The sequence below is a fragment of the Tamandua tetradactyla genome, chromosome 13 (assembly GCF_023851605.1).
Source record: "Tamandua tetradactyla isolate mTamTet1 chromosome 13, mTamTet1.pri, whole genome shotgun sequence".
In the NCBI taxonomy this organism is placed as follows: Eukaryota; Metazoa; Chordata; class Mammalia; order Pilosa; family Myrmecophagidae; genus Tamandua; species Tamandua tetradactyla.
Window position 1 is genome coordinate 6914145 of NC_135339.1, and position 27923 is coordinate 6942067.

The 27923-nt window shown below is 47.3% G+C and overlaps 1 protein-coding gene across 8 annotated transcripts in view; it reads right to left on the reverse strand.

Moving 5' to 3' along the window:
- The window catches only part of WDFY4 (WDFY family member 4), a 281815-nt gene that overhangs the window by 170918 nt on the left and 82974 nt on the right, over positions 1-27923 (reverse strand). For all 8 annotated transcript variants that reach the window (XM_077124655.1, XM_077124656.1, XM_077124653.1 and 5 more), the window contains exons 14-22: positions 16281-16495; positions 15002-15096; positions 13992-14196; positions 13587-13663; positions 12109-12330; positions 10754-10932; positions 3643-3874; positions 1707-1852; positions 840-951 (exon numbers count right to left, since the gene is read on the reverse strand). In XM_077124655.1, the coding sequence (XP_076980770.1) occupies positions 840-951; positions 1707-1852; positions 3643-3874; positions 10754-10932; positions 12109-12330; positions 13587-13663; positions 13992-14196; positions 15002-15096; positions 16281-16495 (1483 nt within the window). The remainder of the gene's footprint in view (positions 1-839; positions 952-1706; positions 1853-3642; positions 3875-10753; positions 10933-12108; positions 12331-13586; positions 13664-13991; positions 14197-15001; positions 15097-16280; positions 16496-27923) is intronic.

A 27923-nucleotide genomic window follows, 5' to 3' on the forward strand; every position in this document is an offset into this window, starting at 1 on the left:
GCTTCACGGCCACGGGAAACCCCTGAGCAGCTTAAGGAGGCAAGCGAGTGGCCATGCCATAGTCTGCTCATAGCCTGTGGGGCCTGAGCACGTGGGATGGGTGGGGAAGGGGACAGGGGCTTTTGAAAGTCTTAGGTCACTGAGAGCTACTGTGGCAAGTCCTTTCTGGGTCATCAGAAACAGCCCAGAAGGTGTCACTTCGACTCCCAAAAATGCGGCACGTGTAGCCCTGATGACAGGGTTGAGTGGGAGAGGCCTCTGAGCTTTGGCTTCCCCCTGCTTAGTCACCAAATAGGGGGTGGCAGGCTTGGTAGAGGGATTCAGGGGTGGCCTTACTGCCGCCTCTCTGAGCCCAGGGTGCTGGATGAGCAAGCCTCCCTCTGAGCCTCAGTTTCCCCATTGTTCCGATGGCCTCTAGCTCTTGCCTGCTCTCTTAACTTGCTGGGCTGGACCCTTGCAGCAAGCTGCTGCTCTGCTCCTGCCAGGCTGCACGGCAGCTGCCCGTCACCGGCTGCTGTCCTCACACACTGCATGCAGCATCTCTGCACTAAGGTCAGCAGGCCCTGTGTGCCTGCTGGTCAGGCTCCCCTTGCACCCAGACACCATCTGGGCAGCAGCTAAGCTGGCTACCAGTTGTCAGACGTAGTGACATGAACTGATCTCGCCACGAGGCCAACTCTCCACTGGGTTAACACCCAACTCTGAACCCCATCATCCTGCCCTTGCTCCCCCAACATGCACTTTCCTGCCTGCTGCTGCAGAATTCCCAGCCTGCAAAAGAGAGGGCCGCGATGGGCCCTTCTTGCCGAGAAGTGGCAGAGGCAGACAGCTTTACGTACCTAGTTGGCCCACAGCAACTGCCCCGAGGGTTCGCAGAGAACCTGAGAGGTGGCCCGCACAGTTTCTCAGCAAGAACACGGGCATGGCACTGTCCCGGGATGAGATGTTCATCTAGAGAAATTGAGCACAATAGGTTCTAGCCGTCCTGGAAAGGAAAAGGTCCTGTCCCCGAGCCCCCAGGCTGTGGCGTGGTTATTAGGGAGCAGCTTCGATGATGCAGTCGGTGCCCTGCTATCTCACTGCTTACGGTCAGGAGCTAATCAGAGCGAGAAGGGCCCGGGGAGACCCCAACGTAGGAAAGGGCTATTAAGGCAAGTGTGCTGCCATGTCTCTGCCTAGAGCTGCCCAGCTCTGCAAGCACCAGCCTCTACTGGTTTCAGAAGGGAGGAGAGATGGGGATCCCGGGATCCCCCTCAGAACATATGTTGCTGACAAGGTACAGCATTGTCATTCAAATGGACTTCGTCTCTGTCCCCCAACCTCAATTGAAAAAAAAACAAAACTTTGCCTTTAAAAAAAAAAACCATAGTAACTGCAAGGGTCTTTTGCAGCGTTGGTGGGTCAGCAGCTTCCAGACAAAGGGTATCTTGACAATGTCCTCACTATCATAAAGATTTATAAAATATTCCATTTGTTCTTTCTCTAGCATGAAGAGCCCCTGCTTTCTCCCCCACCCCATCCCCAAGTAATTAGATGCAAAATATTTTCTCTTGGTGGATGCTAACAGGTGGGAGGCAAAAGGGTATTATCACAAACAAACTGGGACGCAAGCGTGCATGGATCTGCCGACACGTGTGCAAACGCGAATGAGCGATTGTTTAAGCACTGGCTCAAAAGGTGGCGGCGAGTGCAGTTAGGACGTGTACCTCTTTGGCTATCAGGCGGCTGTCCACCTCGTTGTAAGCATTCCTTATGTCTACGATTGTGGTGATGCATGAACTGGCCACGTTGAGTCCGAAGGAAACCCCCTCCTCGGCAACAAGGGGCGTGGCTTCACTCCCGGAGTCCTCTCCTAAAACAACGCGTCTTTAATCATTGCTGTTCTCATTTTACAGAGAAGGAAATTGATCCTCAGAAGAGTAAATACACACTGCTTCATGGCAAATCAATAATCGGGAGAGAATGTCGATATGTTTGTATTTTATATGCTTTATCCTTACTGTGCTTCTCGGAGGCTTCTGGGCGTGGAACTGCCTAAAACATATTTCAAGGACATCAAAGGGCAGAAGACGTGACCTCTGCAAAACCAGATGCCAAGTGTGATGGTTCAAAGCTGTGTGGCCCCCAGTGAAGATTACGTTCTTTTGACCCCTTCCTGTGAGGGTGGGACCTTTTGATTAGGTTATTTCAGTTGAGGAGGGTCCCACGGTGGGTCTCAATCCTCTTATTAGAGTCCTTTATAAGAGGGTAAAAGTCAGAAAGCCCCAGGGAAACTGAATGAGGAAGCCACAGAAGCCAGAATCTGAAGCAGTGAAAGCAGGGAGAGAAGGACCACCAGACACTACCGTGTGTCTTCTCATGTGACAGATGTGCTCCAGATGCCGGCAGCCTGTTTTCAGGAAGAAGGTATCATCCTGCCAAAGCCTTGAGTTGGACATTTTTGTGGCTGAAGAACTGTAAATTTGTGAGTTAATACATCCCTATTGTAAAAGCCAACCCCAAACTAGGGCCTATGGTTAACGGTCACATTGTAATGTTCTTTCACTAATTGTAACAAAGCTAAATGTCAATAAGAGAGTGATACAAGGGAGAGGTATGGGTTTTTTTTTTCTTTTATTCTTTCTTTTCATAAGAAATGGAAATATTGTCATATAGATTGTGGTGGTGAATGTCTAACTGTGTGATTATACCAGAAGCCATTGATCATCATTAGGATGGACTGTATGATATATGAATAAAACTGCTAAAGCAATTTTTTTTAAATAAAAAGTTTACCTTAAGGGGAAAAAAAAGAGCCAACCCATTGCTGGTGTATTGCATTTCATGAGCTTTAGTACACTAAAACACCAAGTGACCAGGAAGCTGCGTTATACAAGAGTTATACAGAAGGAAATGCTCTGCGGGTCTCTGGGGAGGCGCAGCACGTGGGAAATTAGCACCCTGGTCAGCAGGAACCATGCCTGCCCCTGGGGAAGTCTGACCTGAAAGTAGAGTTACTAAAACTTTGCCTCCAGACCAAACCTCGTCACATCCAGTGTCTTAATATGTGGCTCTAGCTGGTGCCATTTGACACAGGAAATGCAGCTCCAAAGAAGACACGGGGCCAGGAGTCAGAAACCCTCAAAAATGCTCAGCCGCCCTTCACCATGCCTAAGGCTTCTGTGCACAGACTCAATCCTCCTCCTTCCCGGGTGGGGACTGACCCCTTGACTTGACGGGTTACAGTGAGCTGTGCTCTCTGCTTGAACAGCCAGCAATCAATAAAGAAAATGTGCACGTTTTGTCTGCCTGTTTAATAATTGAAGACACCAGTATCCTTTAGTTAAAAAGCTTCTTCATTAAAAGGAGTGTAACTTATTTATCTCATTCTCGGCTCTCTTTCTTTGTGCACGGTATTACTCACCCACCCATATCCATTAGGTGCTCTGGAGGTGAACTCCAAAGAATATTGTCATTTCCTTTTCTGCAAATTTTTGTGGCAGTTGTAAATATATAATGACCCAATTATAGAGGTCTTCCCTAATGACTGGCCTGAGTTGAGTTTATTCTTTATAAATATGCCATAAATAACTGGGTATCCATTTAAAAAAAAAAAAAAAAGGAAAGAAACTCCAGTAAGCACATTATAAATCAAAACGATACCTTGGGCCTGCACAGCTTGGAAGTTACCACAGTATCTTGGGCCAAGTTTGTTGATAATTTCCAGCGTTTCCATTGAGATGGCTTCTTCAAAGAGGTATGTAGGCCCAAGACGCCAGGTTAATGCTGATTTTTGCTTCCAAACTCGAGGGGTAGCAATATATCCATAAACATCAACAAAAGAAGATGGTTCCATAGAAAGGAAAGGTCCTGGTAAGGCCTGAATGTACAACATCTGTTAAATTAAGAAAGATAGGAGAGGGTAGATGTTTAAGCTCAGTATTAATCAAATAGCTACAGATCAAATAACTATTAATCAAAGACTAATACACCATAAGTTACCTCATTCTCCTGTCAGAGCAAAATCTGATTTTATTAAATAAAAAACCAAAAGATCATTCTCAATGCCAAGAGATAGGCACAAAATAGCTTACAACCCATCAACAAATGAGTGGATACACAAGATGGAGTACATACACACAATGGAATAAAATTCAGTCCTAGGAAGGAATGAAGCTCTGATACAGGCTGCAACATGAATGTACCTTGAAAACCCCACGCTGTATGAAATAGGCCAAGTACATAAGGACAAATATTGTGAGTTGTCACTTGTATGAGATAACTAGAAGAGCAAATTTGCAGAGACAAAAAGTAGAAGTTACCAAGGCGTGGGGGAATTAGAAGAATTTACTTGATGAGTACAGAGTGTTCATAAATAGAAAACAATAATAAAAGATTTTAAAATGGCTTACAAAATGCTGGAGACAGTAAAATATTGATACTCTATCTTTAGTTAGAAATTTCATTATAAATATTGTGTCATGAATGTCTTCATACTTTTTGTCCCAGACATCCCATAAGAACCTAAATGTCGAGTATTGGCACATGAATGAAATTTTAGGTATTAAAAATAGTTACAGATATGCAGATGGGAAATAAATAATAAAACTGTCTATTTTTGCAGATGGCATGATTGCCTACATAGAAAGTCCAAAAGACACATACACACATGCACACGAACTCACAAAGCTAATAAGTGAGTTCGTCAAGATTACAGGATATAGGAAGAATGCACATAATTCAAACACATTTCTATATACTAACAATGAAAATGATGAAACAGAAATTAAAAGCAATACAATTTATGATCACTGCAAAGAAAATTAAGTACTTAATAAAATATGTACAAGATCTGTATCCTGAAAATAGCAGAATACTGATGAAAGACATCAAAAAAATTTAAATAAATGGAAAGAGAGACTATATTCATAGATTGGAAGACTCAACATAGTAAAGATGTCAATTCTCCCTAAAACTGATTTGCATTTCCTACCAAATTCCCAACAAAGTTTTTTGTAGACATTAAAAAGCTAGTTCTAAAATTATAAGGAAATAGCTAAAATGACTTTGAAAAATAAGAATTAAACAGAAGAATCACTCTATCCAATAAAGAGGGTTACTATATAGCTACAATAATCAATTTAATGTGGTATTGGTGGATGGATAGACAAATTGGTCAATGGAACAGGGAAGAGAAATAAGAAATAGATCCATACTAATCTTCTGATTTTTAACAAAGGTGCAAAAGCAATTCATTGGAAGAAAGATAGCCCTCCCAACAAATGATGCTGGAGCAAGTGTAACATAAATAAATAACAACAACAAAAACTGACCCTCAACCTAAGCCTCATATCTCATACTCAAAATGGACCATGGACTTAAGTGTAAAACATAAACCTATAAAACATTTAGAAAACAACATAAAAGAAACAATCTGAATTTTTGGAATCTGAGGCTAGGCAAAGATTTCTTAGACTTGACACCCAAAGCACAATCTATAAAAGGAAAAATGTGGTAACTGAATCTAAGTGAGATTAAAAACCTTTGCTCTGCTCTGCAGAAGCCCAAGTGTAGAGAATAAAAAACAAGCTAGAGAATCAAATAAAATGTCTGCAAACCACATATCCAGCAAAGTACTGTTGTCTAGAATATACGAAGAATTCTCAACACTAAACAGTAAAATAAAATCCAAACTGTGGAAAAGCAAGCAGGTGAAAAGATATTCAACACGATTAGCCATCAGGGAAACGCAAATTGAAGTCACAAGGAAGTATCACTATGCACTTATCAGAATGGCCAAAAATAAACAAATAAATAAATCATGACAACACCAAATAGTAGTAAGAAGGATGCAGAGAAACTGGGTCACCTATGCTTCGCTGGTGGGTATGGGAAATATTTTCCAGCCACCCTGGAAAACAGTTTGGCAATTTCTTACAAAATTAAACATGGGACCTCCATGTGTCCCTGCAATTACACTCCTGGGCAATTATCCCAGAGAAATGAAAGCTTCAGTTAACCCAGAAGCCTGTACAAGAACGTTCATAGCCAAAAAATCAGAAACAATCCAGATATTCTTCAATAGGCTAATGGTTTAAGAAGCTACTCAGCAGCAATTTAAAGAAACAGACTGTTGATCCACATAGCAACCTGGACAAATCTTCAGGGAATTATGCTGAGTGGAGAAAATAGCCAATCCCAAAAGGCGGCATACTGCCTGCTTCCATTAATACAACATTCTTGAAATGCCAGAAGTTTAGCAATGGTGGACAGATTCATGGTTGCCAGATTTACATACAGGCATAGGAGAGAGGGACTGTGGACAGGATGCAGGCTTGGCTACCAAAGGGCAACACGAGGTACTCTTGTGGAGACAGAATGTTCTGGATCTTGAATACAAATCTACACAGGTGATGAAATGGTTTACAACTAAATATACACATGCACAAATAAGTACAAGTAAAACTGGTAAATCTTATTAAGATTGGCAGATTGTGTCACTGTCAATATTCTGGTTATGATCTCGTGCTGTAGTTTTGTAAGATGTTACTGTGCTGGTTTCAAAATATTGTGTACCCCAGAAAAGCCAAGTCCTTTAGTCCTGATTCAAATATTTTAGGGTGGAAACCTTGATTAGATTATTTTCATGGTCATTGGCCATCTGGATTGTGGGCATGAGCTTTTGATTCGATTACTCCATGGAGATGTGACTCGCCCAATTGTGGGTGTGGCCTTTAGGTTAGATGGAGATGTGATTCCATCCATTTAGGCTGTGTCTTGGTTAGTTTACTAGAGTCCCTTAAAAGGGGCAACATTTTGGAGGAAATTCAGACACTTGGAGAGCATTTGCTTGAGAGCTGACAGAGACCCAGACATGAGGAGATGCTTGGAGTGCTGACCAAGAGGGCAGACACATAGACACGGACATTTGGAAATGCAGAGATCAGCAGACATCACCACGTGCCTTCTCACGAGATGCTAAGCAAGCCAGGACCCAGAGTTGTGTCCCAGAGGAGCTAACTGAAGGTCCACAGATGCTTAGAGAGGAAACCACTGGTATCAGAGGCTGGAAGGAACAGAACTGGAAACAAGGACCAGTGCCTTCCCATGTGACAGACATTGGCTTTTCTTGAGTTAAGGTATCCTTCTCTGGATGCCTTAATTTGGGCATTTTTTATGGCCTTAGAACTGTAAATTTGTAACTTAATAAGTTTCCTTTTTAAAAGCTGTTCCATTTCTGGTATATTGCATTCGGTAGCTTTAACAAACCAAAACAGTTACCTTTGGGGAAAACTGGGTGAAGGCTATGCATTGTGTCTCTATATTATTTCTTATAGCTACATGGCGACATGCAATGATCTCATTAAAAATTTCAAGAAATAAAAGAAAAAATTGATCACAGATTTTTAAAAATAACAATTTCAAAGCTCATGTGGCTAAAAAAAATTTTTTAATAATATTATGTTCAGTGAACTAATCAGGATATAAGATTTTCTGTAGGGTGAGGCCACAACTCTTTTAAAAAGGGGAAGGGGAAACTGAAAGGAACTCTAGACTATGGTGAGATGGAAGAAATATGGGTAATCCTTCTTATTGTCTCTATTTTCAGTTATTTCAAAATGTGGCTTTGCTATTTTTTTACTGACTATAAAATCACTTTCTTTATGTATATAAATGCAGATTTTGACAAAGCAGCTTTAAACCATTCCAGATATATTCTTTTTACCCTACCGATTAAATGAGATTCTCAAATAAAAGCAAACCAATTTTTTGGCCCCCAAGTCCTGCCTAGAGTGAGACTACCCGTCTCCTCCGCACTGAAGTTCTCCCTACCACCCCCAATCTTCCTTGCTACTGTCTTCACCAAATTCCTACATTTCCATTCAGTTCCATTCATGTGACTTATAAACATGGTGTCTCAAGTTGTTCCCAAATCCTTTTTTTTTTTTCCCCATTCAGGCCATTAAAATAACCCCTGCTTGTCCAAGTTCAACTCTCCTTCCCCTGGAAATACAAACAAAGGCTCTAACATTTTGAGAACAGGTCATCTCCAAACTGAGCTGAACCTCTCCCATCTTAAACTGGCCCAATGGACTTCTGCATCTAAATGCAGCTCTTCTGTCTGATCTTGATAAATTCTGCTTGCTGGTCCGGGTCCAAATGGGCAGAGCTCATCATGGAAGGTTGACTCTGCTAAATATGAGCCATGACATTCTCTATGGACGCTGCCTCATGCCGCTCCCACCTGCCGCTGGTTGGCATGGCCTTGGCTGGTCCTGTAGGATTGGGAGCTCATCTGTGAACCAGTCCACCCACTTCTACTGCCAGCCAGTCGGTGCTGCTCCTGTGGCTGTGAACTGCATTCACGAAGTGTTTATGAACTGCATACTGCGTGCTGGCCCGTGGGCTGGGTGGGTGCAAGAAAGGAACAGACATCAACAGGATATGCCCCTTACCCTCAACCTCAGCACCCACAATTTCTCAGAATAGCAGCATACTCTGTGAAACAATGAAGAATCCCAACACAGTCTGGGAAAGAAAACAAAAGCAAGCCCCCTCTTTAGTCAGGGCTGTACAGAATAAAAGCAAAACCTCAGAGAGACTGCAAAAGTAACCAACATTCCCAAATTCCTGACCCAGCACTCATGGATGACACCTCTTGCTTCTCCAACGGCCATTCCAGGCCTCTTACTCCTAAATACAAGTTACTAAGATAGTCAACAAATCCCTTCTCTTTCTGACAGCTCCCAGTTCTCAATAGACTTCCACATCTTGCTAAAGTCTTCCTCCAGGCCTCCCTGCAATCATCTAAAATAAGCCCAAATCCTATATTAATTCACTCTTAGCTCCCAAGGACTACATGGAATGAGAACTACCTTTCTTGGCAACACTAGCCTTTTATTTTCTTACTCCATACATGTTCCTGGGGGCCCTTGGCATATGAGTGTGAATAATTCCTGGCACTGAAAACTCTGCCTGGCACATAGTAGGTGGTCAAGAAATACTAAAGAAACAATGAGAGAGAGAGAGTGAGGAAGTTGGAGAAAAAGAAACCACTAGTTGATAACAATTGCAGAAAAAGGTTGACTTGACATTTTGGAGGATTTGTGTTTCTTATGCTCCTACAAAATCATCTGGTCACCACTGCTTTTGTTTGATAATTTTACCAGATGAAAGCATCAAAGTCATATGCAGATGTTATACAGAATTTAGGTTATTCTAACCCAGTGGTTTAAACCAGGGGCAATTCTGGCCCCCAGGGGACACTTGATAATGTCTGGAGACATCTCTGGCTGTCATCTAGGGAGTAGAGGCCAGGGGTGGTGTCGACATCCTAACATGCACAGGATGCCTCTCCCCACTCCCCACGACAAAGCCTCAACTAATCCAAAATGTCAGTTGTGCTGAGTTTGAGAAACCCTGTAAATCTAACCAAGCTTTCAATTTTGGCTGCATATTAGAATCACCTGGGAAATTTTGAAAAATTACCAAAAGACCCCACCCCTAGGGATTATGATATAATTGATCTGGGGTGAGACTGAATGGAATTTTGAAAGCGCTTCCCTGTTGATTCTAATCAAACTTTTCCCAAACCTGGGTGGAAATGGGGGAGCACATGTTCTCTGTGGTTTACTAGGTTCCCCTCTCCGGCTCCCTCAGGCATCTCTGCCAAGAGCAGCAGAGCCGACCAGCCAGCTTTTTAGCTCCCAGCTTTCTCTCTCACTTACACAGCAGGCATCTCTACATGAGAGTGATGCTAAACTTGCTCCAGCTATGAGTTAACACGCTGTTACCTTCTCTAAGCAGAGCGCCCACTCTTTCGTCATGCATGCTCTCAATCTGGCAAGATTTGTTGAGCGTCTCTGCAAGCTTTCACGACCTGCTTCTAAGTGTGGTCTGATATTAGCTGCATTGGCATGTCTGGGAGCTGCTTAGAAAAGTAAAGTGGGATCTTAGGCTCTAACCAGACACCCCCAGGGAATTTGCACTTTAATATATAGGAAACGTTCCTTTGGTTCATTCTGGAGATTAATATCTCCTTATGATCATTCTTGCAGGTTTATGACGATTTCTGCCTTTTTCCCTGGCTGTGTAGCCCTCGTTTCATTTTCTAGAGATGTTCCCTTTCTATCTGAGCTCAGCCAAGTGTCCTGACCAGCAAGGTAGGGTTGGGGATGGAATCATATTACCTGTAGATACATATTCAAGTCTCAACCCTCATTCCCGTGGGTGAGATTTGTGAATAGGACCTCTAAAGATGTTATTAGTTAAGGTTGGGACTCACTTGTGAATAAGATCTCCAAGGTGGTATTATTAGTGAAGGGGGAGGCTCTTGCATGAATGGAATCTTCACAGACCCTATTGAAATGAGGCCAGATTGAATGAGTCTGGCCTTCATCCATATGACTGAAGTCCTTACAAGAAGAGGAAATCTAGACAGAGATACAGACTACTGAGAAGAAGCCAGAAGGGAAACCATGGACAAAGGCAGCAAGGCAAGCCAAGGGACCCCAAGGATTGTGGCAAGCCAGTGCCAGGAGAAAGCATGGCCTGTTGAAACCTTGATGTATACCACCATAAGTGCTTGTTGTTTAAGCCAACCCATTGTGTGGTATTTGATAGAGCAGCCCTGGAAAGCTAGGACTGAGGGGTTTCATTAGATAACAACCCTGGCACTTAAAGAGAACAGAGAGCTGAACTGAGACCCTTCCAGGGTGGTATGGCTGGGAAGCACAGCCAGGTAAGGCCCCTCAGGTCAGGGCAACCATCTCACCTTGGCTGAGCCAATGAGCTGCCCATCCAGGTAGGTGGAGACGGTACAATTCCTTTTCACCTCCTTGGTGACAACTACGACCAGGTGATACCACTGTCCACAGGCCAGCAGCTGGCCACACCTGATCTGAAGCTGACGTCCTGCAGAAGGCTCAGCATCATCTTCAGGCTCCATGACATCTATCAAAAGCATGCAAACATGTTAAGTCATGTGTGGTTGTGGCTCTAGAGAGACAGAAGAACAGGGGCGGGGTGGGGGTGGGGGACCATTGGACCTCTCACCTAGCCTTGCCTTTCTAAAATAATGATGACAGCAACACCCGTCATGCATTGAGCTCTTACTTTGAGCAGGGCATTATTTTATGATGCTACCAATATGAACCCATTTAATTTCTTCAGCAACCCCAGCAGGAGGCAATGTCAGGTTCCACAACTGTAATCACAGCACAGTTAGATAATTTGTCCAAGGTCATGGAGCCAGGAATCCAACCCAGAAATCAGCTCTGGGATCTACACCTGAGCCCCCAGACCAGACTGCCCCCTGTGATGACATATGTTGGCAGGCAAAGTCCTAGGAAGGGGTTGGAAGCCAGGCAGTTGAGCTGTGGACCAGGCTAATCATCTGGGGCTTCCAGGCGAGCACTCATGAAGAAGCTGTGTGCTGTCCCAGAACACAAAGAAGGAAAGGTATGGAGCGTCACACCGGGACTGCTCCTGAGCTCTGGAAGATGCCAGGCCGTCTCGGGAAGATAAGCTTAGAGAGCAAGGCTGAACCCCAAAGGGCATCACCTCTACTTAAAGAGGGTCAGTGCTGCCAGGCCAATGCTAGGTCCTCGTTGCCTGAGGGTTTGGGCATGTGGCCTAGAACTCTCAGCTCAGGCTAAGCTGCGTGAATTCTGCATACACCATCCTCAAGAGGGAGGCAGACTGAGTCTCAGGGAAGCAATTCCCCACATCTCCTTGCCCACACTTTACCAGGTCAGAGGTGTGGGATCTGGAAGGCTGCGGAGCACAACCTCTGAAGACCTGCTGAGGGCTGGGACCTTGCCAGCCCAGGGACCACAGTAGGCACATCAGGAATATGTATTTTATTTTGCATGGGCAGGCACCGGAAATCGAACTCGGGTCTCCAGCACGGCAGGTGAGAACCCTGTCACTGAGCCACTGTTGCAACACCCACATCACGAATATCTGTTTATACGTTTTACCAATATGGAACTTCAAGGGTGCAATTCCAAAAGACTGGGAGAAACAGGAGGTCACCAGGCTTCTCACCACGTGTGTACCAGAAGCTTCCATCTTGGCCTTGTTTCCCCCAAGGGTCAGCAAAACCGGCTTTGGACGCCGACACCTTACCCAGGGGCTGGAGCTCCTTCTCTTCTGTAGACACGACCAGGGAAAGGGAGTCGGGGCAGAAGCTGACAGAAAAGCAGACGAAGGCCTGGTCGGTCCTGGACAGGTGGCGCACCAGGGTCAGGAAGCGCAGTGGGTGGCCCTTGGAGACAGCTCCGGGCCTGCTCAGCAGGAACCAGCAGGAGAAGGTCAGGCCACCGGGTGGAGGGAACATCCTGGGAGCACCTGGGCCAGAAAGCAGACGTGCGGTCAGGCTGTGCGCTGACACGGGTGAATGCAGCTTCACACTTGGCATTGCTCTGGTTCAGCTCATGTCATGGTGCCCACAAGGGGCCAGCAATGGGCCTTGCCTAGCTCCCTGGCACTTCAGATCAATTCACATGGCAGGGGTGCCATTACCTCATCATTCCTCTTAGGAGAAGGAGGCTCAGGGAAAATCATATTCCCTGGTCAATGGTCCAAGAGCCAGGTGAGGTAGGTTGAACTATGTAACCCAACAAATACATGTTCTTATCTTAATGTGGGTCCCATGGATGTGAACCCATTGGAAGAGGATGGGTCTTCATATGAGCTACTGGAGGTCCTACAAGAAGAACCCAGAAGTCATAGAAGCCAGAAAGGAGAGGCCATCACCATGTGGCAGGAAGAAGAGATGCAAGCTGAGGAGCCCCGAGGACTGGTGGCAGCCAGACTCAAAATGTGCAGACTCTTGATTTTGGACTTCGACTAGCCGCAACATCATGAGCCAGTAAGTTCCTGTTGTTTAAGCCAAAACCCACTGCCTGATATTTGTCACAGCAGCTCTGGCAAACTAAGACATTGGACAGAAGGACACTAGCCTAGCTCAGCTGAACTAGGGACAGGAGAGGATTCCCCATACTAACACACCCCATTTGCGGTGGCTTCTCAGCACCCATCCAGCCAGGGAAAGCAGGGGCCCTATTCTCATAACACAGGGTGCCTGGTTCAGGGAAACCCAGCACTTGCACAGTCCTTGACCGGCAAGTTTCTGATAGAGCACAGTCTCGGGCAAAGCAAACCAAGGGCCCAGTCCATCCCCAACTGGGCTACTTGCCCAGGACAAGCCTATTCCTGGATGGTCATCATCACGTAACTCAAAGCTCTCCCTAACGTGGTACATGCATGCATTTCAGCCTTTGAAGCTACTGACAAAATGGATCAGAAGCCAGGTCAGCGGCTCAGTCACCCACTCAGCCTCTAGATGCTGAGTATGCCCCCCACCCCCCCGTATGTGAAGCAGTGTGCCAGGCCCGGTGCACTGTGGAAAAGATACCTTGCCCTAGAAGAGTCACAAGATAGCCTAAGCCTGGAAAGACAGCTCACCCACAGAGAGAGCCAAAGAGAAGGTTCATGCCTACTTGAAATTCTCAGGGGACAGCTGAACTGCAAGGCTCCCCAAGGACTTACGCTCGGGGTGGGTGGGAGAGATCAGAAGGTCAAACCATGCAGGAAACACCCACCTGTTCCAATCCCTCCAGAGACAGAGTACTCGGCGCTGGCTCCCATCACCGTTGACAAGGTGGGAATAAACAGACAGCTGGAAAACAGGAACGCGTCTTCAAGTCATCATGCCGCAACCTCCCCTTCCTCCAGCAGGGGCCTCATGCCCCTTAGACCCTGAGACCCAAAGGCATAAAGAGGCTGGGGCTGGTAGGAAGGCGTCCACGTTGGAAGCATTCCAGAAGGTGTCCACACAGGGGGAGGGTCTGGGACCTGGAAAGCCCCTGGGTAGACAAGGCCACTGTGACCTGGGGATATTCTGCTGAGTGGTGACACCCTGATGGGACCTACAACCTTGCAATCAATGCTATAAGCCGTTGTGGAATAAGGAGAGCAGATTCCAAATAGACCAAAGCCTGTGGTACCCGTAGCCATCCATGGTCATCTCAAACTCCACGAACGACGGGGCCAGGGCGGCCCTCTGAGGCTGCAGGTTGCGCGGGGAGGTCATGGAGACGAGACTCAGGGCTGTGTGCAGGGCAGGCGTGGCTTCTCGGGGCGCCCCTGGGGACCCAGGGGGGGGGTCCAGGGTGGGACTCTCGGTGGCACCCGGTACTGCGACCTCTGTCCCTAGAGGGCAAGTGAGGACACGTGTCTGACCTCCTTTTCTGACAATAGGCCCCCCCATCTCTGCCAAAGCCTCCTAGCCTCTCCCACCTGCCCATCCCCTCCCACCTGGGCCCTCAGCTGCTTTGATAAAAGGGAACCACATGACAACCTGCTCCTTCTAGAACCTTCTTCCCCCCTCATTCCTCAACTTTCCAAAGCCTCCTTTTTTTCCCTGTGGCCACTGGCGACTTGCTCTGAGTTGTAGCTACTGCGGGGCTCTGCAGTAGCTGGTCTTGATGAGCTCTTGGAAAGCCCTCGCTTCTCACCTCCGGCTGCCACCCCAGCATGACTCCGTGTCCCTATTTCACAACTGGGCCTCCTTGCCTTCATGACCAATGTGACCTCACGTTCAATGTATCTGTGACTTTCTTCTCCCCAGGCTGGTGTCCCGGTAGCCACACTCGTTAAGCCTCCCAACACCCTAACACCCCTGGACTGTGATTTGCCCAGAAAGCCTTGGTTCACGGCACACCTTTGTGACACGGGTGGGGGACAGGGGGAGTGCTGCTGCAACTGTGCCAGGTGCTCCGGCACTCAGTGTCTCCTGCAGGATCCACCCTCACTGTTTCCATTATCTGGGGCCCAAAGGGGTGCATAAGGGCTCCTTCCATAAGGATTCAGGGACTCAGCCTTCTCCTCCCAGGTCTGATGCCATCTCTGTGCTTTAACTCACTCGCCTCCTTGGGCAGCGCACAGAACTGTCTTCTAAGTCTGTCTGCTCTTCCACCTGCTGTTTACTTGTACCCGTCCTTTCCTCTCCCCTCACCTGGGTGTCCCGAACCACCTCCAGGCCGACCGGATGAACTGAGGATTTTTGTTGCAGTGGATAGAGGCAGGGAAATTCCAAGGGCTAGAAACTGTCTGAATGTCATGGCATAGAAGGGGAGCAAATGAAGACATGTTACGGGCATTAGTTTGCTGCAGCTTCCTCCTGACCCCTTTCTCAGGCCCCCAGTGCCCCCTGCCCCCTGTCTCAGCCTCTGCTCTCTCCATCGGGATATTGTTTCCTGGAAGGGCATGCCTGGCCCGGCCCCCAGACCACACGGCCACTGAGTTTAGGTGATTTTGGTTGAAATGCTGACCGGCCAGGGGCCCCAGCGTCAACCTTGTGACGATAAAAGAATTTGTTGGGTAATAACTTTATCCATTGTACATTGCTCGGAAGTTTCTAATGGGATTTACTGAACAGCTCAGTTGAGTGCAGTGGCTTGGTCTGCAGGCCAGCGATCCCAGGGGCTAGAGGAGGCCGGGTCCCCTGGCTGTTGGCCAACAGGGATGCCTTCCGTGCCCTCCACCTTGCTCCTGGGGGCAAGCAGGGGCCTGGCCGGCGTGTGACTCCTCGATGCCATCCACCTCATCCCGGACCCTGAGAGATTCCTGACCTTGCTCCTGCAGCCTCTCTTTCCTCAGCCTTTTTGTCTCCAACATCTGTGTCTTCCCTCCCCACCGTGGCTCTCCAGGAAACATGCAGCTTCATGGAAGGGCTGCCAGCAGGAAGGCCTTACCAGGAAGCCATGGGGCTGTCCCAGGGCCCTCTTTCTGCCAGGGTCCCCATGCTGCCACTGCAGCGCCTTCCTGCCCACCCATCTCCCCTGCCCCTCACCCGAGCTGTTGCCCACCATTCCCTCCCCTCTGTGCCTAACGGACTCCTATGTGGGCCTCAAGGCCCAGCCCCCAGTGCCTGCCCTTTCTAGAGCAAGTCTCCCCACTGTGGCCTTCCTAGCTCTGGTCGCTCCATGCACCCTCGGAGGTGCTCCCCTTCCATAATCGTATGCCTGATCTTCCGATTGGTGATTGTCTCTCTCCCAGCCCACCCCAGGCAGTCAGCCCCTTGAGGGGGTCACCGTGTCTGCTTTGCCCCTCTTTGCTGGGCAGCTTGGTCCCAGCCCCCTGCCTGACAATGCCACTCCGTGGACACAGAGGTGACGGCACAGGGCCGTGGCCCGCGGAGGGGTGGGGTGGGGACCACAGGACACCCTCCCCCACCGCCCATTAATCCTTCCCATCGTCTGGCCACATCTCCCTTTTGACAAAGAGAACAGCACCTTAACACGTCCGGTTCGATGGCTTGGGAGGCGAGCTTTTCGAAAATCCGAATGAGGCCCAAATGCAAGGGGTGGTTGTTGCTGGCCAGGACCTGGTGGCAGGAGGACATGAGGGTCCTCAGTAGCCCTGCCTCACACATGAGCTGGCGGTTCTTCTCTGACTTCACCAGGGACTGGATGTGGCTGGCCACGGAGCACTGGATCTCCCTGGTAAGCTGGGAGGCAAAAATAAATAAAAAAGTGTGAAGTGACCTGACACCTTGGAGGCAGGATATTTTATGGGTGACCATGAGGGGCAAAGTGGTGAGGTCCACTAAGGTCATTCTCCCCTCTTCCTCCCATCTCTCTCTGCGGGGATGCTGAGCCACAGCCTCCACCCGCAGGTCTGAGCTGCCTCCCCAGAGAAGAGGCGCTGCTAGGACCAGCTACCGGAGAGGTAGGTGGCTTCAAACGGAGGTCAGAGGCTGAGTTTGCACCTTAGATGTGTTTTATTTGACCCACATAATGTTCAAACAGCTACTGAATCTATTGCTAACGTTTGAAAATCTGAAGATTTCACATACGAATTCACACATGCAGTTTCTTTCCAAAGGTGGGAAACTTTTTTTTTTTTGCAGTCCCTGGGTCAAACCTCGGTTTGGGGAGTGACATGCCCCCAGGACTGTTCCCTGCAGCCCCAGCACTTGGCTTCACTCTTTCCCAGCCCCGCCTTTCTTCCCATGGGCATTTGAGTTTGCACGCCTTGGCCTAAAGGTAGATTTCATCTGGGAGCACAAGGTTAAAGTGCAATGATGGCTGAATTCCTCACCGCCTTTACAAAACAAGCCAAACTCAAAGCTTGCAGACCAGTTTCCTTTGAGGAGGCTTTGTTGATAATGCCTTCTCACTTCATGGCCCCTCATGCCACCTCTCTTTCTCTCCCACCTCTCACCATCCTTTTGTATGTCTCTCCAGTCTGTGTGCTCGTATCCTAAACCCCTTCTCCATTTCAAGCACCTTCCTTATCTTTGTCTTTGAAGCCCACAGAACAGATTGCATAGAGTTCGTTCAATAAATAGTTTAATCAAATACAATACACCATTTTTTACAAACTTCCTTTTTTTTTTTTTTAAGAGATAAAGCTCTGGAATTCTCTGCCCCCCATGGGTAGAGAAATGGTTTGGGAGAGAAGGAATTTCCTTTACAAAAACTCACAGTGCCCTGTCCCGCAGAGTCCTGCCCTAACAGATAATTGATTGACAGGGTCTCTGGGGGTGGGAAGAGGAGGTCCCCAAAACCCTTCATGCATTTCCCAGAGCTCTGTTTGGTTAGAAGGGAGCCCTGGGCCTGAGACAGACAAGTTTTATCTTGTGATGAGACCATTCTCTGCATCTTTGGTTTGGGCCAGGCCCAGGTCTGAATATTTTGAAATGTATTATTGGTCATGCCAACCCTGTAAGGAGCCCTATGAGGGAGGTACTGTTATTATCCCCATTTTACAGATGAGAAAACTGAGGCCAGAGAGGTTCATTTAATTATCCAGGGCCATATCATTAAACAGCATGCTCAGAACCCCCTCACCCCAGAGTACAGCCCAGAAACCCAGAGTGCATTAATTACAAAGGGACAGAAATCAAATGAGTTAGACTTCCTCAAAAAACAGCCAACACAGTTTTATAGCATCTATGTTTCAAGGAGGAAAAATACTTACACTGTTACTGTCAGTTTCGGATTTTTGAAAAAGGAGAATCGGTAACTCAGCCCACATTTTGGTTCCCTCCTGCCTGCCTTCGCAATGCAGGATGCCTAGACTTCCTGCCTCAAAAGGGCTGGCATAGCATCAACATTCTTATCTTTAAAATATCTTCAGAGCATCTCCAATTTAAAAATTGGTGTAGGGGGAGGAAACTACATTATATCTTTTTGTCAGTGGGGTATAGGACTTCGCCATTCTGGGATGTCACCATTTTGTGAGCATTACCGTTAGTCTAACCACAAACGCCAAGGAGAAGTCTCATCACATTGAAAGGAAACAGTCTTTCCCGCAAATGCTGTACGTGCACAGCCAGCCTGAGTTGGGAAATGGACATGTATACTCCATCTAGAGGACTCAGAAACCAAAGGTAGAAATTCCAAAATGAATTTGCACTAAACAACTCTATCACTTTTCCTTTGAGGGGCCCTTCTCCATTGGAAATCCATCCTACCTCCTTGATTTCCTCCACTCCTCCCGCCCCAGACTATCTTGGGAAAGTTTTAAACATCTTTTCCTGCATTCCACCAGACCCTGTTTCTACCTTCTTTCTTCTTCACTTTTCTCAAAGCAAAGAATGCTCAGCATCTTGCCTCAAAATTTTCCTCTCGCAGAACTTTGATTATTTTATTGGACAACTGCACGCTTTTAATCTGGGATGAGCGTCGGGGAGACAGTCTGTATGAAGATGCAAAAATAAAGCCACGATGTATTATTAACGAGAATTCAAACGAAATTTCTACAATCTCCAGTTTTTATTACCAGCACTTCACTTATTGCTTTTGGGATTTCTGGTTTTGGTTTTGCCCTCACCGGATCACGAACATTTAAAATCTAAATTTAAAAGAAGAAAGAAAGGAAGTTTTCAAAAAAAGGAGAAATGCTGATCTGGTCTAATAATGCCACCGTTTATTCCAAAACCTGCTCATTGTCCCATAATGGAGGACGAGAAATTGATTGTCCTCATTATCACAGCGAGTCTGTCGATACCAATATTGCCTTGTTTTGAATAAAATGTGTTGTTTTTTTTTCGATGTTGGTTCCAGTAAAATGGGGTTTTAGTGAAAATATGAGCAGTAGCAGGAAACCAGTCTGGATTGATTTTTCCTAACACATATTACTCCCAACGCAGGAAAGGGGGTGGCGGTTCGATTAGGACGCAGTGGTGAGCACACGGGGTCAGCAGGCTGGCCAGCAGACGGGACCCGCGAGGCAAATTAGCACTGAGCCATTGGTGGGGTGGCTGTAGGGAAATTCTTGCTTTCCCCACTTCCCACGTGAGTCCTCGAGACTTTCCTTGTCCAGCTGGGTGTGCTTATTTTTCCCTTCTGGTCCAGATTAAAATGGTGTCCAGAGCCCTGTGAGGGTCTGGGTCCCCATGGGATGGGTTTCCCAACAGGGAGGAGGCTTGGGGCTCACGAGTTCCCAGGTGTGTCTCATGAACACTGACCAGGTGGCCTTGACATGGTCAAAATGATCAGAAGGTCAGATGTTCTGAAAGTACTAGGCACTTCCATGAGCTCCCCAAACTTGGGTTAGTCATTTGTTCCAATTTGGTTGAAGTGTTCTTTATTGGGTGATTTCAGAAGACAAATGACAGAATGCAAGTGACCTCGGATCTTTAAGTTAACATCAAAGTCCATAAATGACATCAAAGTCCACTGGCGACCTTGTTTGGACAACTTCTTGCCTTTACTCTTGTTTACCAAAATTAGTTCTCTAATTTCACACTACTTGCCAGATTCACTGTCATGGTACCTCCTGGCTCCGTGGTACTCCCTGGCAGGCACGGAAGTTTGCAATGTTGTTTTAGGTGTGAGAAAGAGTCCAGCTTTCCATCAGAACATCCATTCAACATCCGTCATCCAACATCCGTTGAAGCAGTAAAATCCATTTCTAAAGGATGCACACTTTTCTGAGGTACTTTGTATACATTTGTAACTAAGACCAAGATTCACATAGTCTGCCTGCTTCAAATCTACTTCTTTTATGAATTACAAGTTTATGACGTCAATGCTTCCTGGTAAGAGAAGCTAAGGGCCTTATGTTTATAAAGTATTTTTTCTCTTTCCAGCTTTATTTCCTGTCCTCCCTTTTTGTTCACCCTGAATTCCAGCTGTGATGATATTTTCATCCTTTGCTGAATATGCTGTGACCTTTCCAACTGACACACCAAGTCAGGAATGTCTTTTCCAATCCTATTGTTTGCTGAGCTCCTACTTATTATTCAGAGCCAATTTGCATGTTCCCGTATCTAAGAAAGGTCTTCTGACTTCCCCAACCAGCACAGTGTCCATATGTCAATCGTTGGAAAGACCGCACTGACTGCTGAACTTGCTCTCTTACTCCCTCTCTCTCTCCCTATTTCTCATTCTCTCTCTCAATCTCTTTCTCTCCCCCTCTCAACCTCTCTCTTCCTCTATTCAGTCTCTTAATCTCTCCTCTCCTTCCCTCTCTCTCTCACACACACACACACACCACTCCCAATGCTTGGTCTTTGAGCTGTTGCCTGTGGCAATGACTCTTGGCCTTCAGTTCCCGACTGCCCACCTTCAGGCATCAAACACAACAGCTCCTTAGCACGTGCTCTGACCTAGGCAAGCACAGGGCATCCCAGACACAGGACGTGCCCTAACCCAGAGACTGAGAGCATGCTCAAAAAGAGTGATGTGTCTGCTACATTTTGTTGGCAATGAAGAGAGAGCTAGGCAGGCTGGGAAATGGTCTTTCTCAGACAGGAGCAGCAGGTATGACAGCTGTGAGCCGACAGTGAGCACTGGCTTTCAGGGAGGAGTGGGGCAGGGTGGGAGTGGGGGGCCGCAGGGGCCCGTCCTGCCCTTTCCAGCTCATGGACCCAGCCCAGAGTGTACAAAGAGCAATGAATATCAGGTCGCTGGACTTGGAAGGCTGGAAAACCTTAGTGCTGATGTAGATCTCAAGAGCTGCCTGGAGACGCCCCATCTTCTATCCCAGGTGCACTTGATCTGAAGGCCTCCCTGGGTCTCTAAAACAGCATCTACCAGAGGTTTCAGATCACAGCACGACCAATTCCACGCTCCACACCTGGGCCCAGCCTGGCCCAAATCACTGTCCCAACACCACTCCAGGCCCTGGACTCCGCCTCTGAACCTCAGCTTGGGAGTTAGAGCCCTGTTTCCCCAGTAGGTCCTCTGTGGATGACTTCCTGTTTGGCTTCTTCATCACCAGGTCCCAAATTCCTGGCAGTCCAGTGAGTAGTGTGCCTGGGTTATGAGCAGAACCTGAGCATCCAGCTGGGTGGGGGCCCCTAAGTGCTCCAATCACCCTTTTGAAATGAGACTTGCGGTCAGCCTTGAGATGGACCTGCAAAGCCAGCATGTAGACCTCTGCTTTATAAACCCCTCCCAAGAAGAACATCCCCATGGTTTGAGACCTACACTGTCTCTTAAAAATTCCCATCATCTTGGACACATCCTCGCTCCACCCTACCTGGATGGGTGAGCCGGCAGCCCAAAGTGGGCTCCGTGAGAGCCAACATGAGCACTGGCTGGACCTCTGCCCACCTCTGGCTGGGGCTTTTCCAGGGAGCCCAGGGAGGAGTCACTTTATTTGCTTTGGTCAAGGTGAATTGCTGATCCCTTTCTGGTAAGATTCCCAACCTCAACTGTCTGGATCGCATTTCCCGGGATACAGCACAGTCACTTGAAGGGCTATTTCACAGAGATGAGAGATCCATTCATAAGCAAACTGAGACCCCAGCACTGGGAGGGATACTTTCAAGCTTCCCAATAGACCTTCACTCTTCCTTCATCATTTAGGTTTAAGGCCTCTGCATATCTACCCAGAAGTATGTTCCCACGCTGATCTGATGCTAACCAATGAGTGAACTGGGGCTGGTTAGTGACTCTCTCTGAGCCTCAGTTTTCTTAGGACAACAGCAATAATTTCTTCACTGGTATACTCTCTGTAGGAGTCAAAAGAAGCAGCTTCTTTAAAAACATTTTTTTTAATACGCTACAAGCGTATTCAGGATATCAACCCCACTTGGCTGCAGCCTTCTTTTCTCACCTTATAGCAATATCTCTTCAACTGAGAAGCCGGTTTGCAGGGCCACTGTGCATTGTCCCAGCCAGTGTATGAGCAGAAGCCTCATCGTTAATGAGTGTAGCTGATGCCACCGCGCGCTCAGTCTTGGTAGACAATAGTCATGCAGCTCATCTAAGTCTCAGACCAACCCATGAGCTACATGCTATCATTACCCCCACTTTTCAGGTGCAGAAACCAAGGCCCAGAGGGATTAAATGGTTTGCTGGGGTTGCACAGTAAGTAGAGGGACAGGAATTCAAACCAGGGGGTCTGCTCCAGGGGCCACTGTCAATGATCGTTGCCTCTTGGGCCTTGGGGTGCTGAAGTTTGCAGAGCACCAGTCTGTTCCAGGGTTTCCAGGGCTGTCTTTGAGCTTGTAGGTTCTGCGAGCTCCAGCACTGGGCCTGGTTTCGTGGGAACCAGATCGGCTCCAAGCTGAGCCCAAGTCCACTGGATTAGGCAGTGGAGACACATCCCATCCTGTCTTAGGCCAACCCCTCAAAAATGATAGAAAAAGCTACGTGTTCACCCCTCTGTCCCACACAGGTATCTATAATTTTAGAAACTGACACACCTAAATGGGTGTGGCTGCGTCTGCCATCTTGAGTCCTGGATTCTCTCCATCACTAATGAACAACCTAATGAGTATAGAGGAGCTCACTCCATCCAGAGGCTGCCCATCCATTTTTGGCAAGTATATTAAGGCCAGATCTTTGGTTATTTAACTAATGGTTCTTGTCTGCCTTCTACTGTTCAACTGTCAGTCAACCCACGGCCTGTGCCCAGCCCTCATTCTCCCAGCTTCCCTTTCCTCTAAGCTACCCACCCTGCATACATTTCTCCCATCACTGAGGTTTTCAGGATCATCATCCTGGCTCCTCACCTCTGGGAAAATTCTGGTATGGATATTACTGGGTCAGGGGGACCATCATCTCCCTTTGGAGGTGCACCATCATTCTGTAAATACAGCCTAAGGTACAGTTCACCTCACCCCACTGTGACTCTATCTGACCTTTCACTAAAGCCCCTAGACACGTTCACCCCAGCTTTTCCATCCCATTGTACGGGTCACAAACCTGTGAATTATCTCCGCTGAACTGTGGCTTGATGGGGTCTGACTCATCAATAAAGCTGGTGGAGACTCTTGGCTGCCCTGCTCTGTCACCTCCCAGCTCACTGCCCTCTACCATTGGAGCTTCACCTGAGTCACTGATAAAATCCAGAACGGGCATGAGACGGCCCCATCTTTTGACCTACCCCTAAGTAATAACACGCAGTTCAATACCAATTCTCTGTTATTCATTTAGTGCTAATAATAACGCCAGTTGTCAATATGTCTAAAACGTATTACCTTCTATCCACAGTTTCCAACATTTTATGTACCACAACTCAGACTCGTAAGTACAGAGAGAGAGAGAGGGATGGTGGAGCATCTGATGAGCACGTATTATGCCGGGTACTGTGCTAAGTACTTTACAATTATAATCTCCACTAATCTTCTCAACAGGAAGAGATTATCATGCCCATTTGGCAAAGGAGACCACTATATTATGACGTAAAGAGGTTGCATCAATTTCCTAGGTTTGCACAGCTAACTAGAGGCAGAATGGGCAGCCTATCCCAGGGCTCACCCCAAGTTTTAACATACGGAAGTGACTTTCCATACGTGCCACATGAGACTCCTTAACTGAACTGAACTATGTTCGGCTTCCTTTGATTTCCCCCTAGTTAGACGTGAGTACTTTTAGGCAGGAGGAGACAAGGGTCTCCATTTGCCCATTTGGCCACAGGCCCCACCACTCCCCATTGGATGGATTTACACGTGCACATGACCTCCCCTGGTTCCTGCAGGCATTGACATTGCAACCTCTGCATTCGAGGCCAAATTTGAGGAGTCAAAATTGAGCCTCAAGGAGGTCATATACATAATGGTGACAGAAATGGGCCTCAAAGCAAGGCCACCGGATTCTTGGGCTGGACTCATCCTATCCAACTTGAACTCCCACCCTATCGCCTCCTAAGTCACTGTGACCCTCTTCATCTCTGTGTAGGATCATGCCCATTTTATCTGTTTAGTCCATTTGACTACGCTGTGCAGTCACCTAGATACTGACCAGCATTTGTGATATTTTCATCAGGAATAATAGAAGTATTCAGGGGCATGGGTGGAGTTTAGAAGGAAAGAGCAGAGGAAACATGGAAATCCAACATATTCGGAATTTCTAATGAGTTATCAATTAACAATGCAAAGAATTCCATTTTACCAATTTCCTCAGTGGAGGACAGAGCTCTCTTTTCAGATAGCCTTACCCTTAGAAAATGCTAGTCAGCGCTATTACGGCTGTCAATAGTTTAGTTATTTGAAACCCATATGATTAGTTCAATGGGCTTGAAATTCAGGGTAATTCCAGAAAATGGCACCCTTTTCCAAACTTAGAAACAAAGGAATTGATACACTCACATGGCTTCTGAACCTGACCCTCCCTTTGAGCTGTGCAGGAGGTTTCTGGGGCAGCAAAACTCTTTATAGCAGCCATTTAGGGCTCTGGACCACACCCCAACAATGACTCTGAAGGGCAGATTGAAAAACTCAGCGGTCTCTCAAAAGCCCAGGTCCGATCTGTGGTCACTTTCCAACAAGCTCCAACTGGCTGCAGCCTCCTTACAGCAAAGCCTATTTGGCTCGGTGGCAGGTGACCAATAAGGGAGCCTTGCACCAGGCAGATGATGCCAACTCTGTTACTTCGTGATTACACATTTCACACCCTCATCTGCAAAGTGGGAATACTGACATCCACTTTGCAGGGCTAATATACGGATTAAATGAGAAAATGTTCATAGAGCTTCTGGCAACCAAGAATAGCAGCTACACCATTTATTAAGTGTGCCCCTCGCTGCTGAATATGTTCTGCTTGCCAGGCTAAGCACTACATTTTGCTTCACTTCATCCTCATGATCATGCCATGAGAGAGAGAACATTTTGACCCCCCCACGCACAAAGCAAAGGAAGTTAAGGACAAAGAGGCTCAATAAGTGTCCCCTGGCTCTGGGAACTCTTAAAAGGCAGAGCTGAGATCTGGCCCAGGTCTGCTGTCTTCAGAGCCTGAACGCTGGCCTTGCAAAGTGCACGTTCACGATGGTGGTGATGGTGATGACGAAGGCAACCCAACAAAGCTCAACTTTCCTAGTGAGGAATTCAAGACCCTTCAGACAGAGCTTCAACACCCCACTCACAGGCATTCCACCCACATGTCTATCCCAGCCCAGCTAATCTGCAGGAAGCTCCCCAAGTAGGCATTGTCACCTGCGCTCCTCTCTGTGTCTTTTTGCCTCTCCTCTACCTGATCTAGCATGGACATGCCTTTGCTTTAAAGCCCAGCTCCAGGGTCCCCACCTCTCTGAGGCTTTCCTGTCTCTGTGCCCCAAGGCTCTGTGGGCAGATCCCTGTTAACGGCCATCAGCATGCCATCTGCCTACCCCCGCCCCCAAGCCCAGGCTGTGAATTCCTGTGATGTTCCCCTCTGAATCCCCAGTGGCTAATAGTAGGTGTTCATAATGATTCACGGACGCATTTATCGTTGCTCCAACATAGGTCGAGTTGCAGCTCTGTGGACAGGATCTGGCTTTCCCCACTCCGAGTTATGGTCCTCAAGTACACAAGCAAATATGATCACTCTTAAGAGCTGATTAGAGGCCACAGCTTTAGTAGAAATCGAGCAATGCCAGGGACGGGAAGGTTTGCTGCCATTGGTCAGGGCTCCAGCCCACGTGCCGTGTCCCTGTGGCAAGAGCTTTGGAGCTGCTGAGCATGCTGGAAAGAAAAACGAGTCTTTCTTCCCAATTAGCCATTTCTTTCCCAGGCCAGTTCAGCTCAAAGAAGACTCAGCTGGACTCCATTCTTGCCTTGTGCTTAAGCCAGCAACATCACAGTAAAATTCCCACAGCCTGATTTTTAATACCGGTGATGATGCAAAAGGTGGGTTATCAGATTCCAAGGTTATCAGGGCTAGCATGTTGGTGGGGGGGGCTTGGGGGGAGAGTGGGGAATGCACTTGAGTTGCAAACAGAACAAATTTGACATGAATGTGCTTGGAAAGAAATCAGAGCAAAGCACCCATACAGCTATTCTAGGCGTCACTTCTAAAATGACATGTGTAGCTTGGAAAGCCATTGACTCCTCACCCAGGGTGTAAGAAGGGCATCTGAGAAATGTAAAGTGGGTGAAAGTGTGGAGGTGCTAATGACCTTAAGGAAAACTTACAGAAACACAAGCAGGAACTCACCTTCCATCCACTTAGTAACACTGCCATCTACTGAAATTTTCAGTTCCCTTTTCTGTACCCAAATCTGCACAGTTCTATAGACAGTTTCATCACCGTATTTTCTTATATGTTCTCATTTCTCATTCGATTTACTACTCCATTTGTTGTCAGGAGGTTTTACCCCCTCCCCTTTCAAAAATTAATTACCATAATTATCCAACTTTTAATAGCTGCTGATTTGGCATCTGCAGAAAATATTAGAGAAAATGCATTGCTCCACTTCATTTGCATATTTGAGAGACAGCAAAGAAGAATCCGACTTCACCTAAATTACTTATTGTGACCCAAATAGAGTAAAAGTTTCCTTACTAAGTGGAATTCTCATTTGCATATTTAATTTATCCAATTATCATCACAGGCTTAGCAAAGGACCAAAGTTCTTCTCCATGCTCTGGTGAGGGGACAGCTCATCAGTTTATCTGAAACTGAGGCTCTGCTGTGGAATTTCCTTGCCTGCAGGAAACAGCAAGACATGTGGCCATCCACTCTGAGTCACTTCATCAGGTGTCTTAGCAGCAGACTTTTGTAGAATACGTCTCCCCATCGGGTCTCATTTGGACTGTTCAGACCACCCGGATCTCTGGCAATGCTCTCATTTCAAGTATGCCGCATGGGTGTCAATACCACTTAGGAAGCCGGGTGTCCTCAGATGAGTTCTGCATGAGCTGCAAAGACACGCGATCCATTCCTCCAATCCACACTGAGCTCTGGGCCTGCGGGCCAATTTCAAATCTCCCCCTGCCAGCCCCACAGCCTTAGGGGAGAGTCACATGGACTTTAAAGAGCTACTGTGAAGATTAAAATGAAACAATATTCCTAGCAGAAAGGAAACCTTCAATGCCAGTATCATTTCCACCACACTCCAGCATGCCCTTGTGTTTGAATGCCATGGTGAAGGAGGTCCCAGGCTTTAGGCAATCCACTGGCCGAAAGACATTTGACTTGGGGTCAAATATGTTTATCCATCCATTGGATGCTTATGGCAATTATGGGGGCTCATCTTTAAAGATGTCCCCTTCCCCAAACGATGCCCTGCACACCAGTAAAGGAAGCTTATTTCCCCTCCTTTAGACTAAGATTGTGCCTTGTTTTAAGCAACAAAATGCTGTAAAAATAATGCAAGCTTAAGCCTTGGGAAGGCCTGGTGGTTTCTGCAGTCCATCCTTGGGATCCTAGAATTGCTATGGCCCCTGCCAGAGGGTCCACATGGTGATACCAAAGGAAGAGATCACAAGAGGAGAGCTCCACAGCAGAGAACCCCAAATCTGAACGGCCAGCTGCAACCAAGTCCCCAGATGCATGACCCCAGCCCAGCTGGCCCCACCAGCCCCCTCACCATTGAGCCAGCTTGTGCAAGCGAAGATGCCATCTTAGATGGTCCAGACCAACAGACATCATGAGGACCAGCGATGACCCATCCCTTCTGAGCCCTGTCCAAACTCCTGACCCGTAGAATCACGAGTGGTGATTAATTGGTGATTGTTCCTTTGGGAAGCACTTTGTTACACAGCAGTATAGATACAT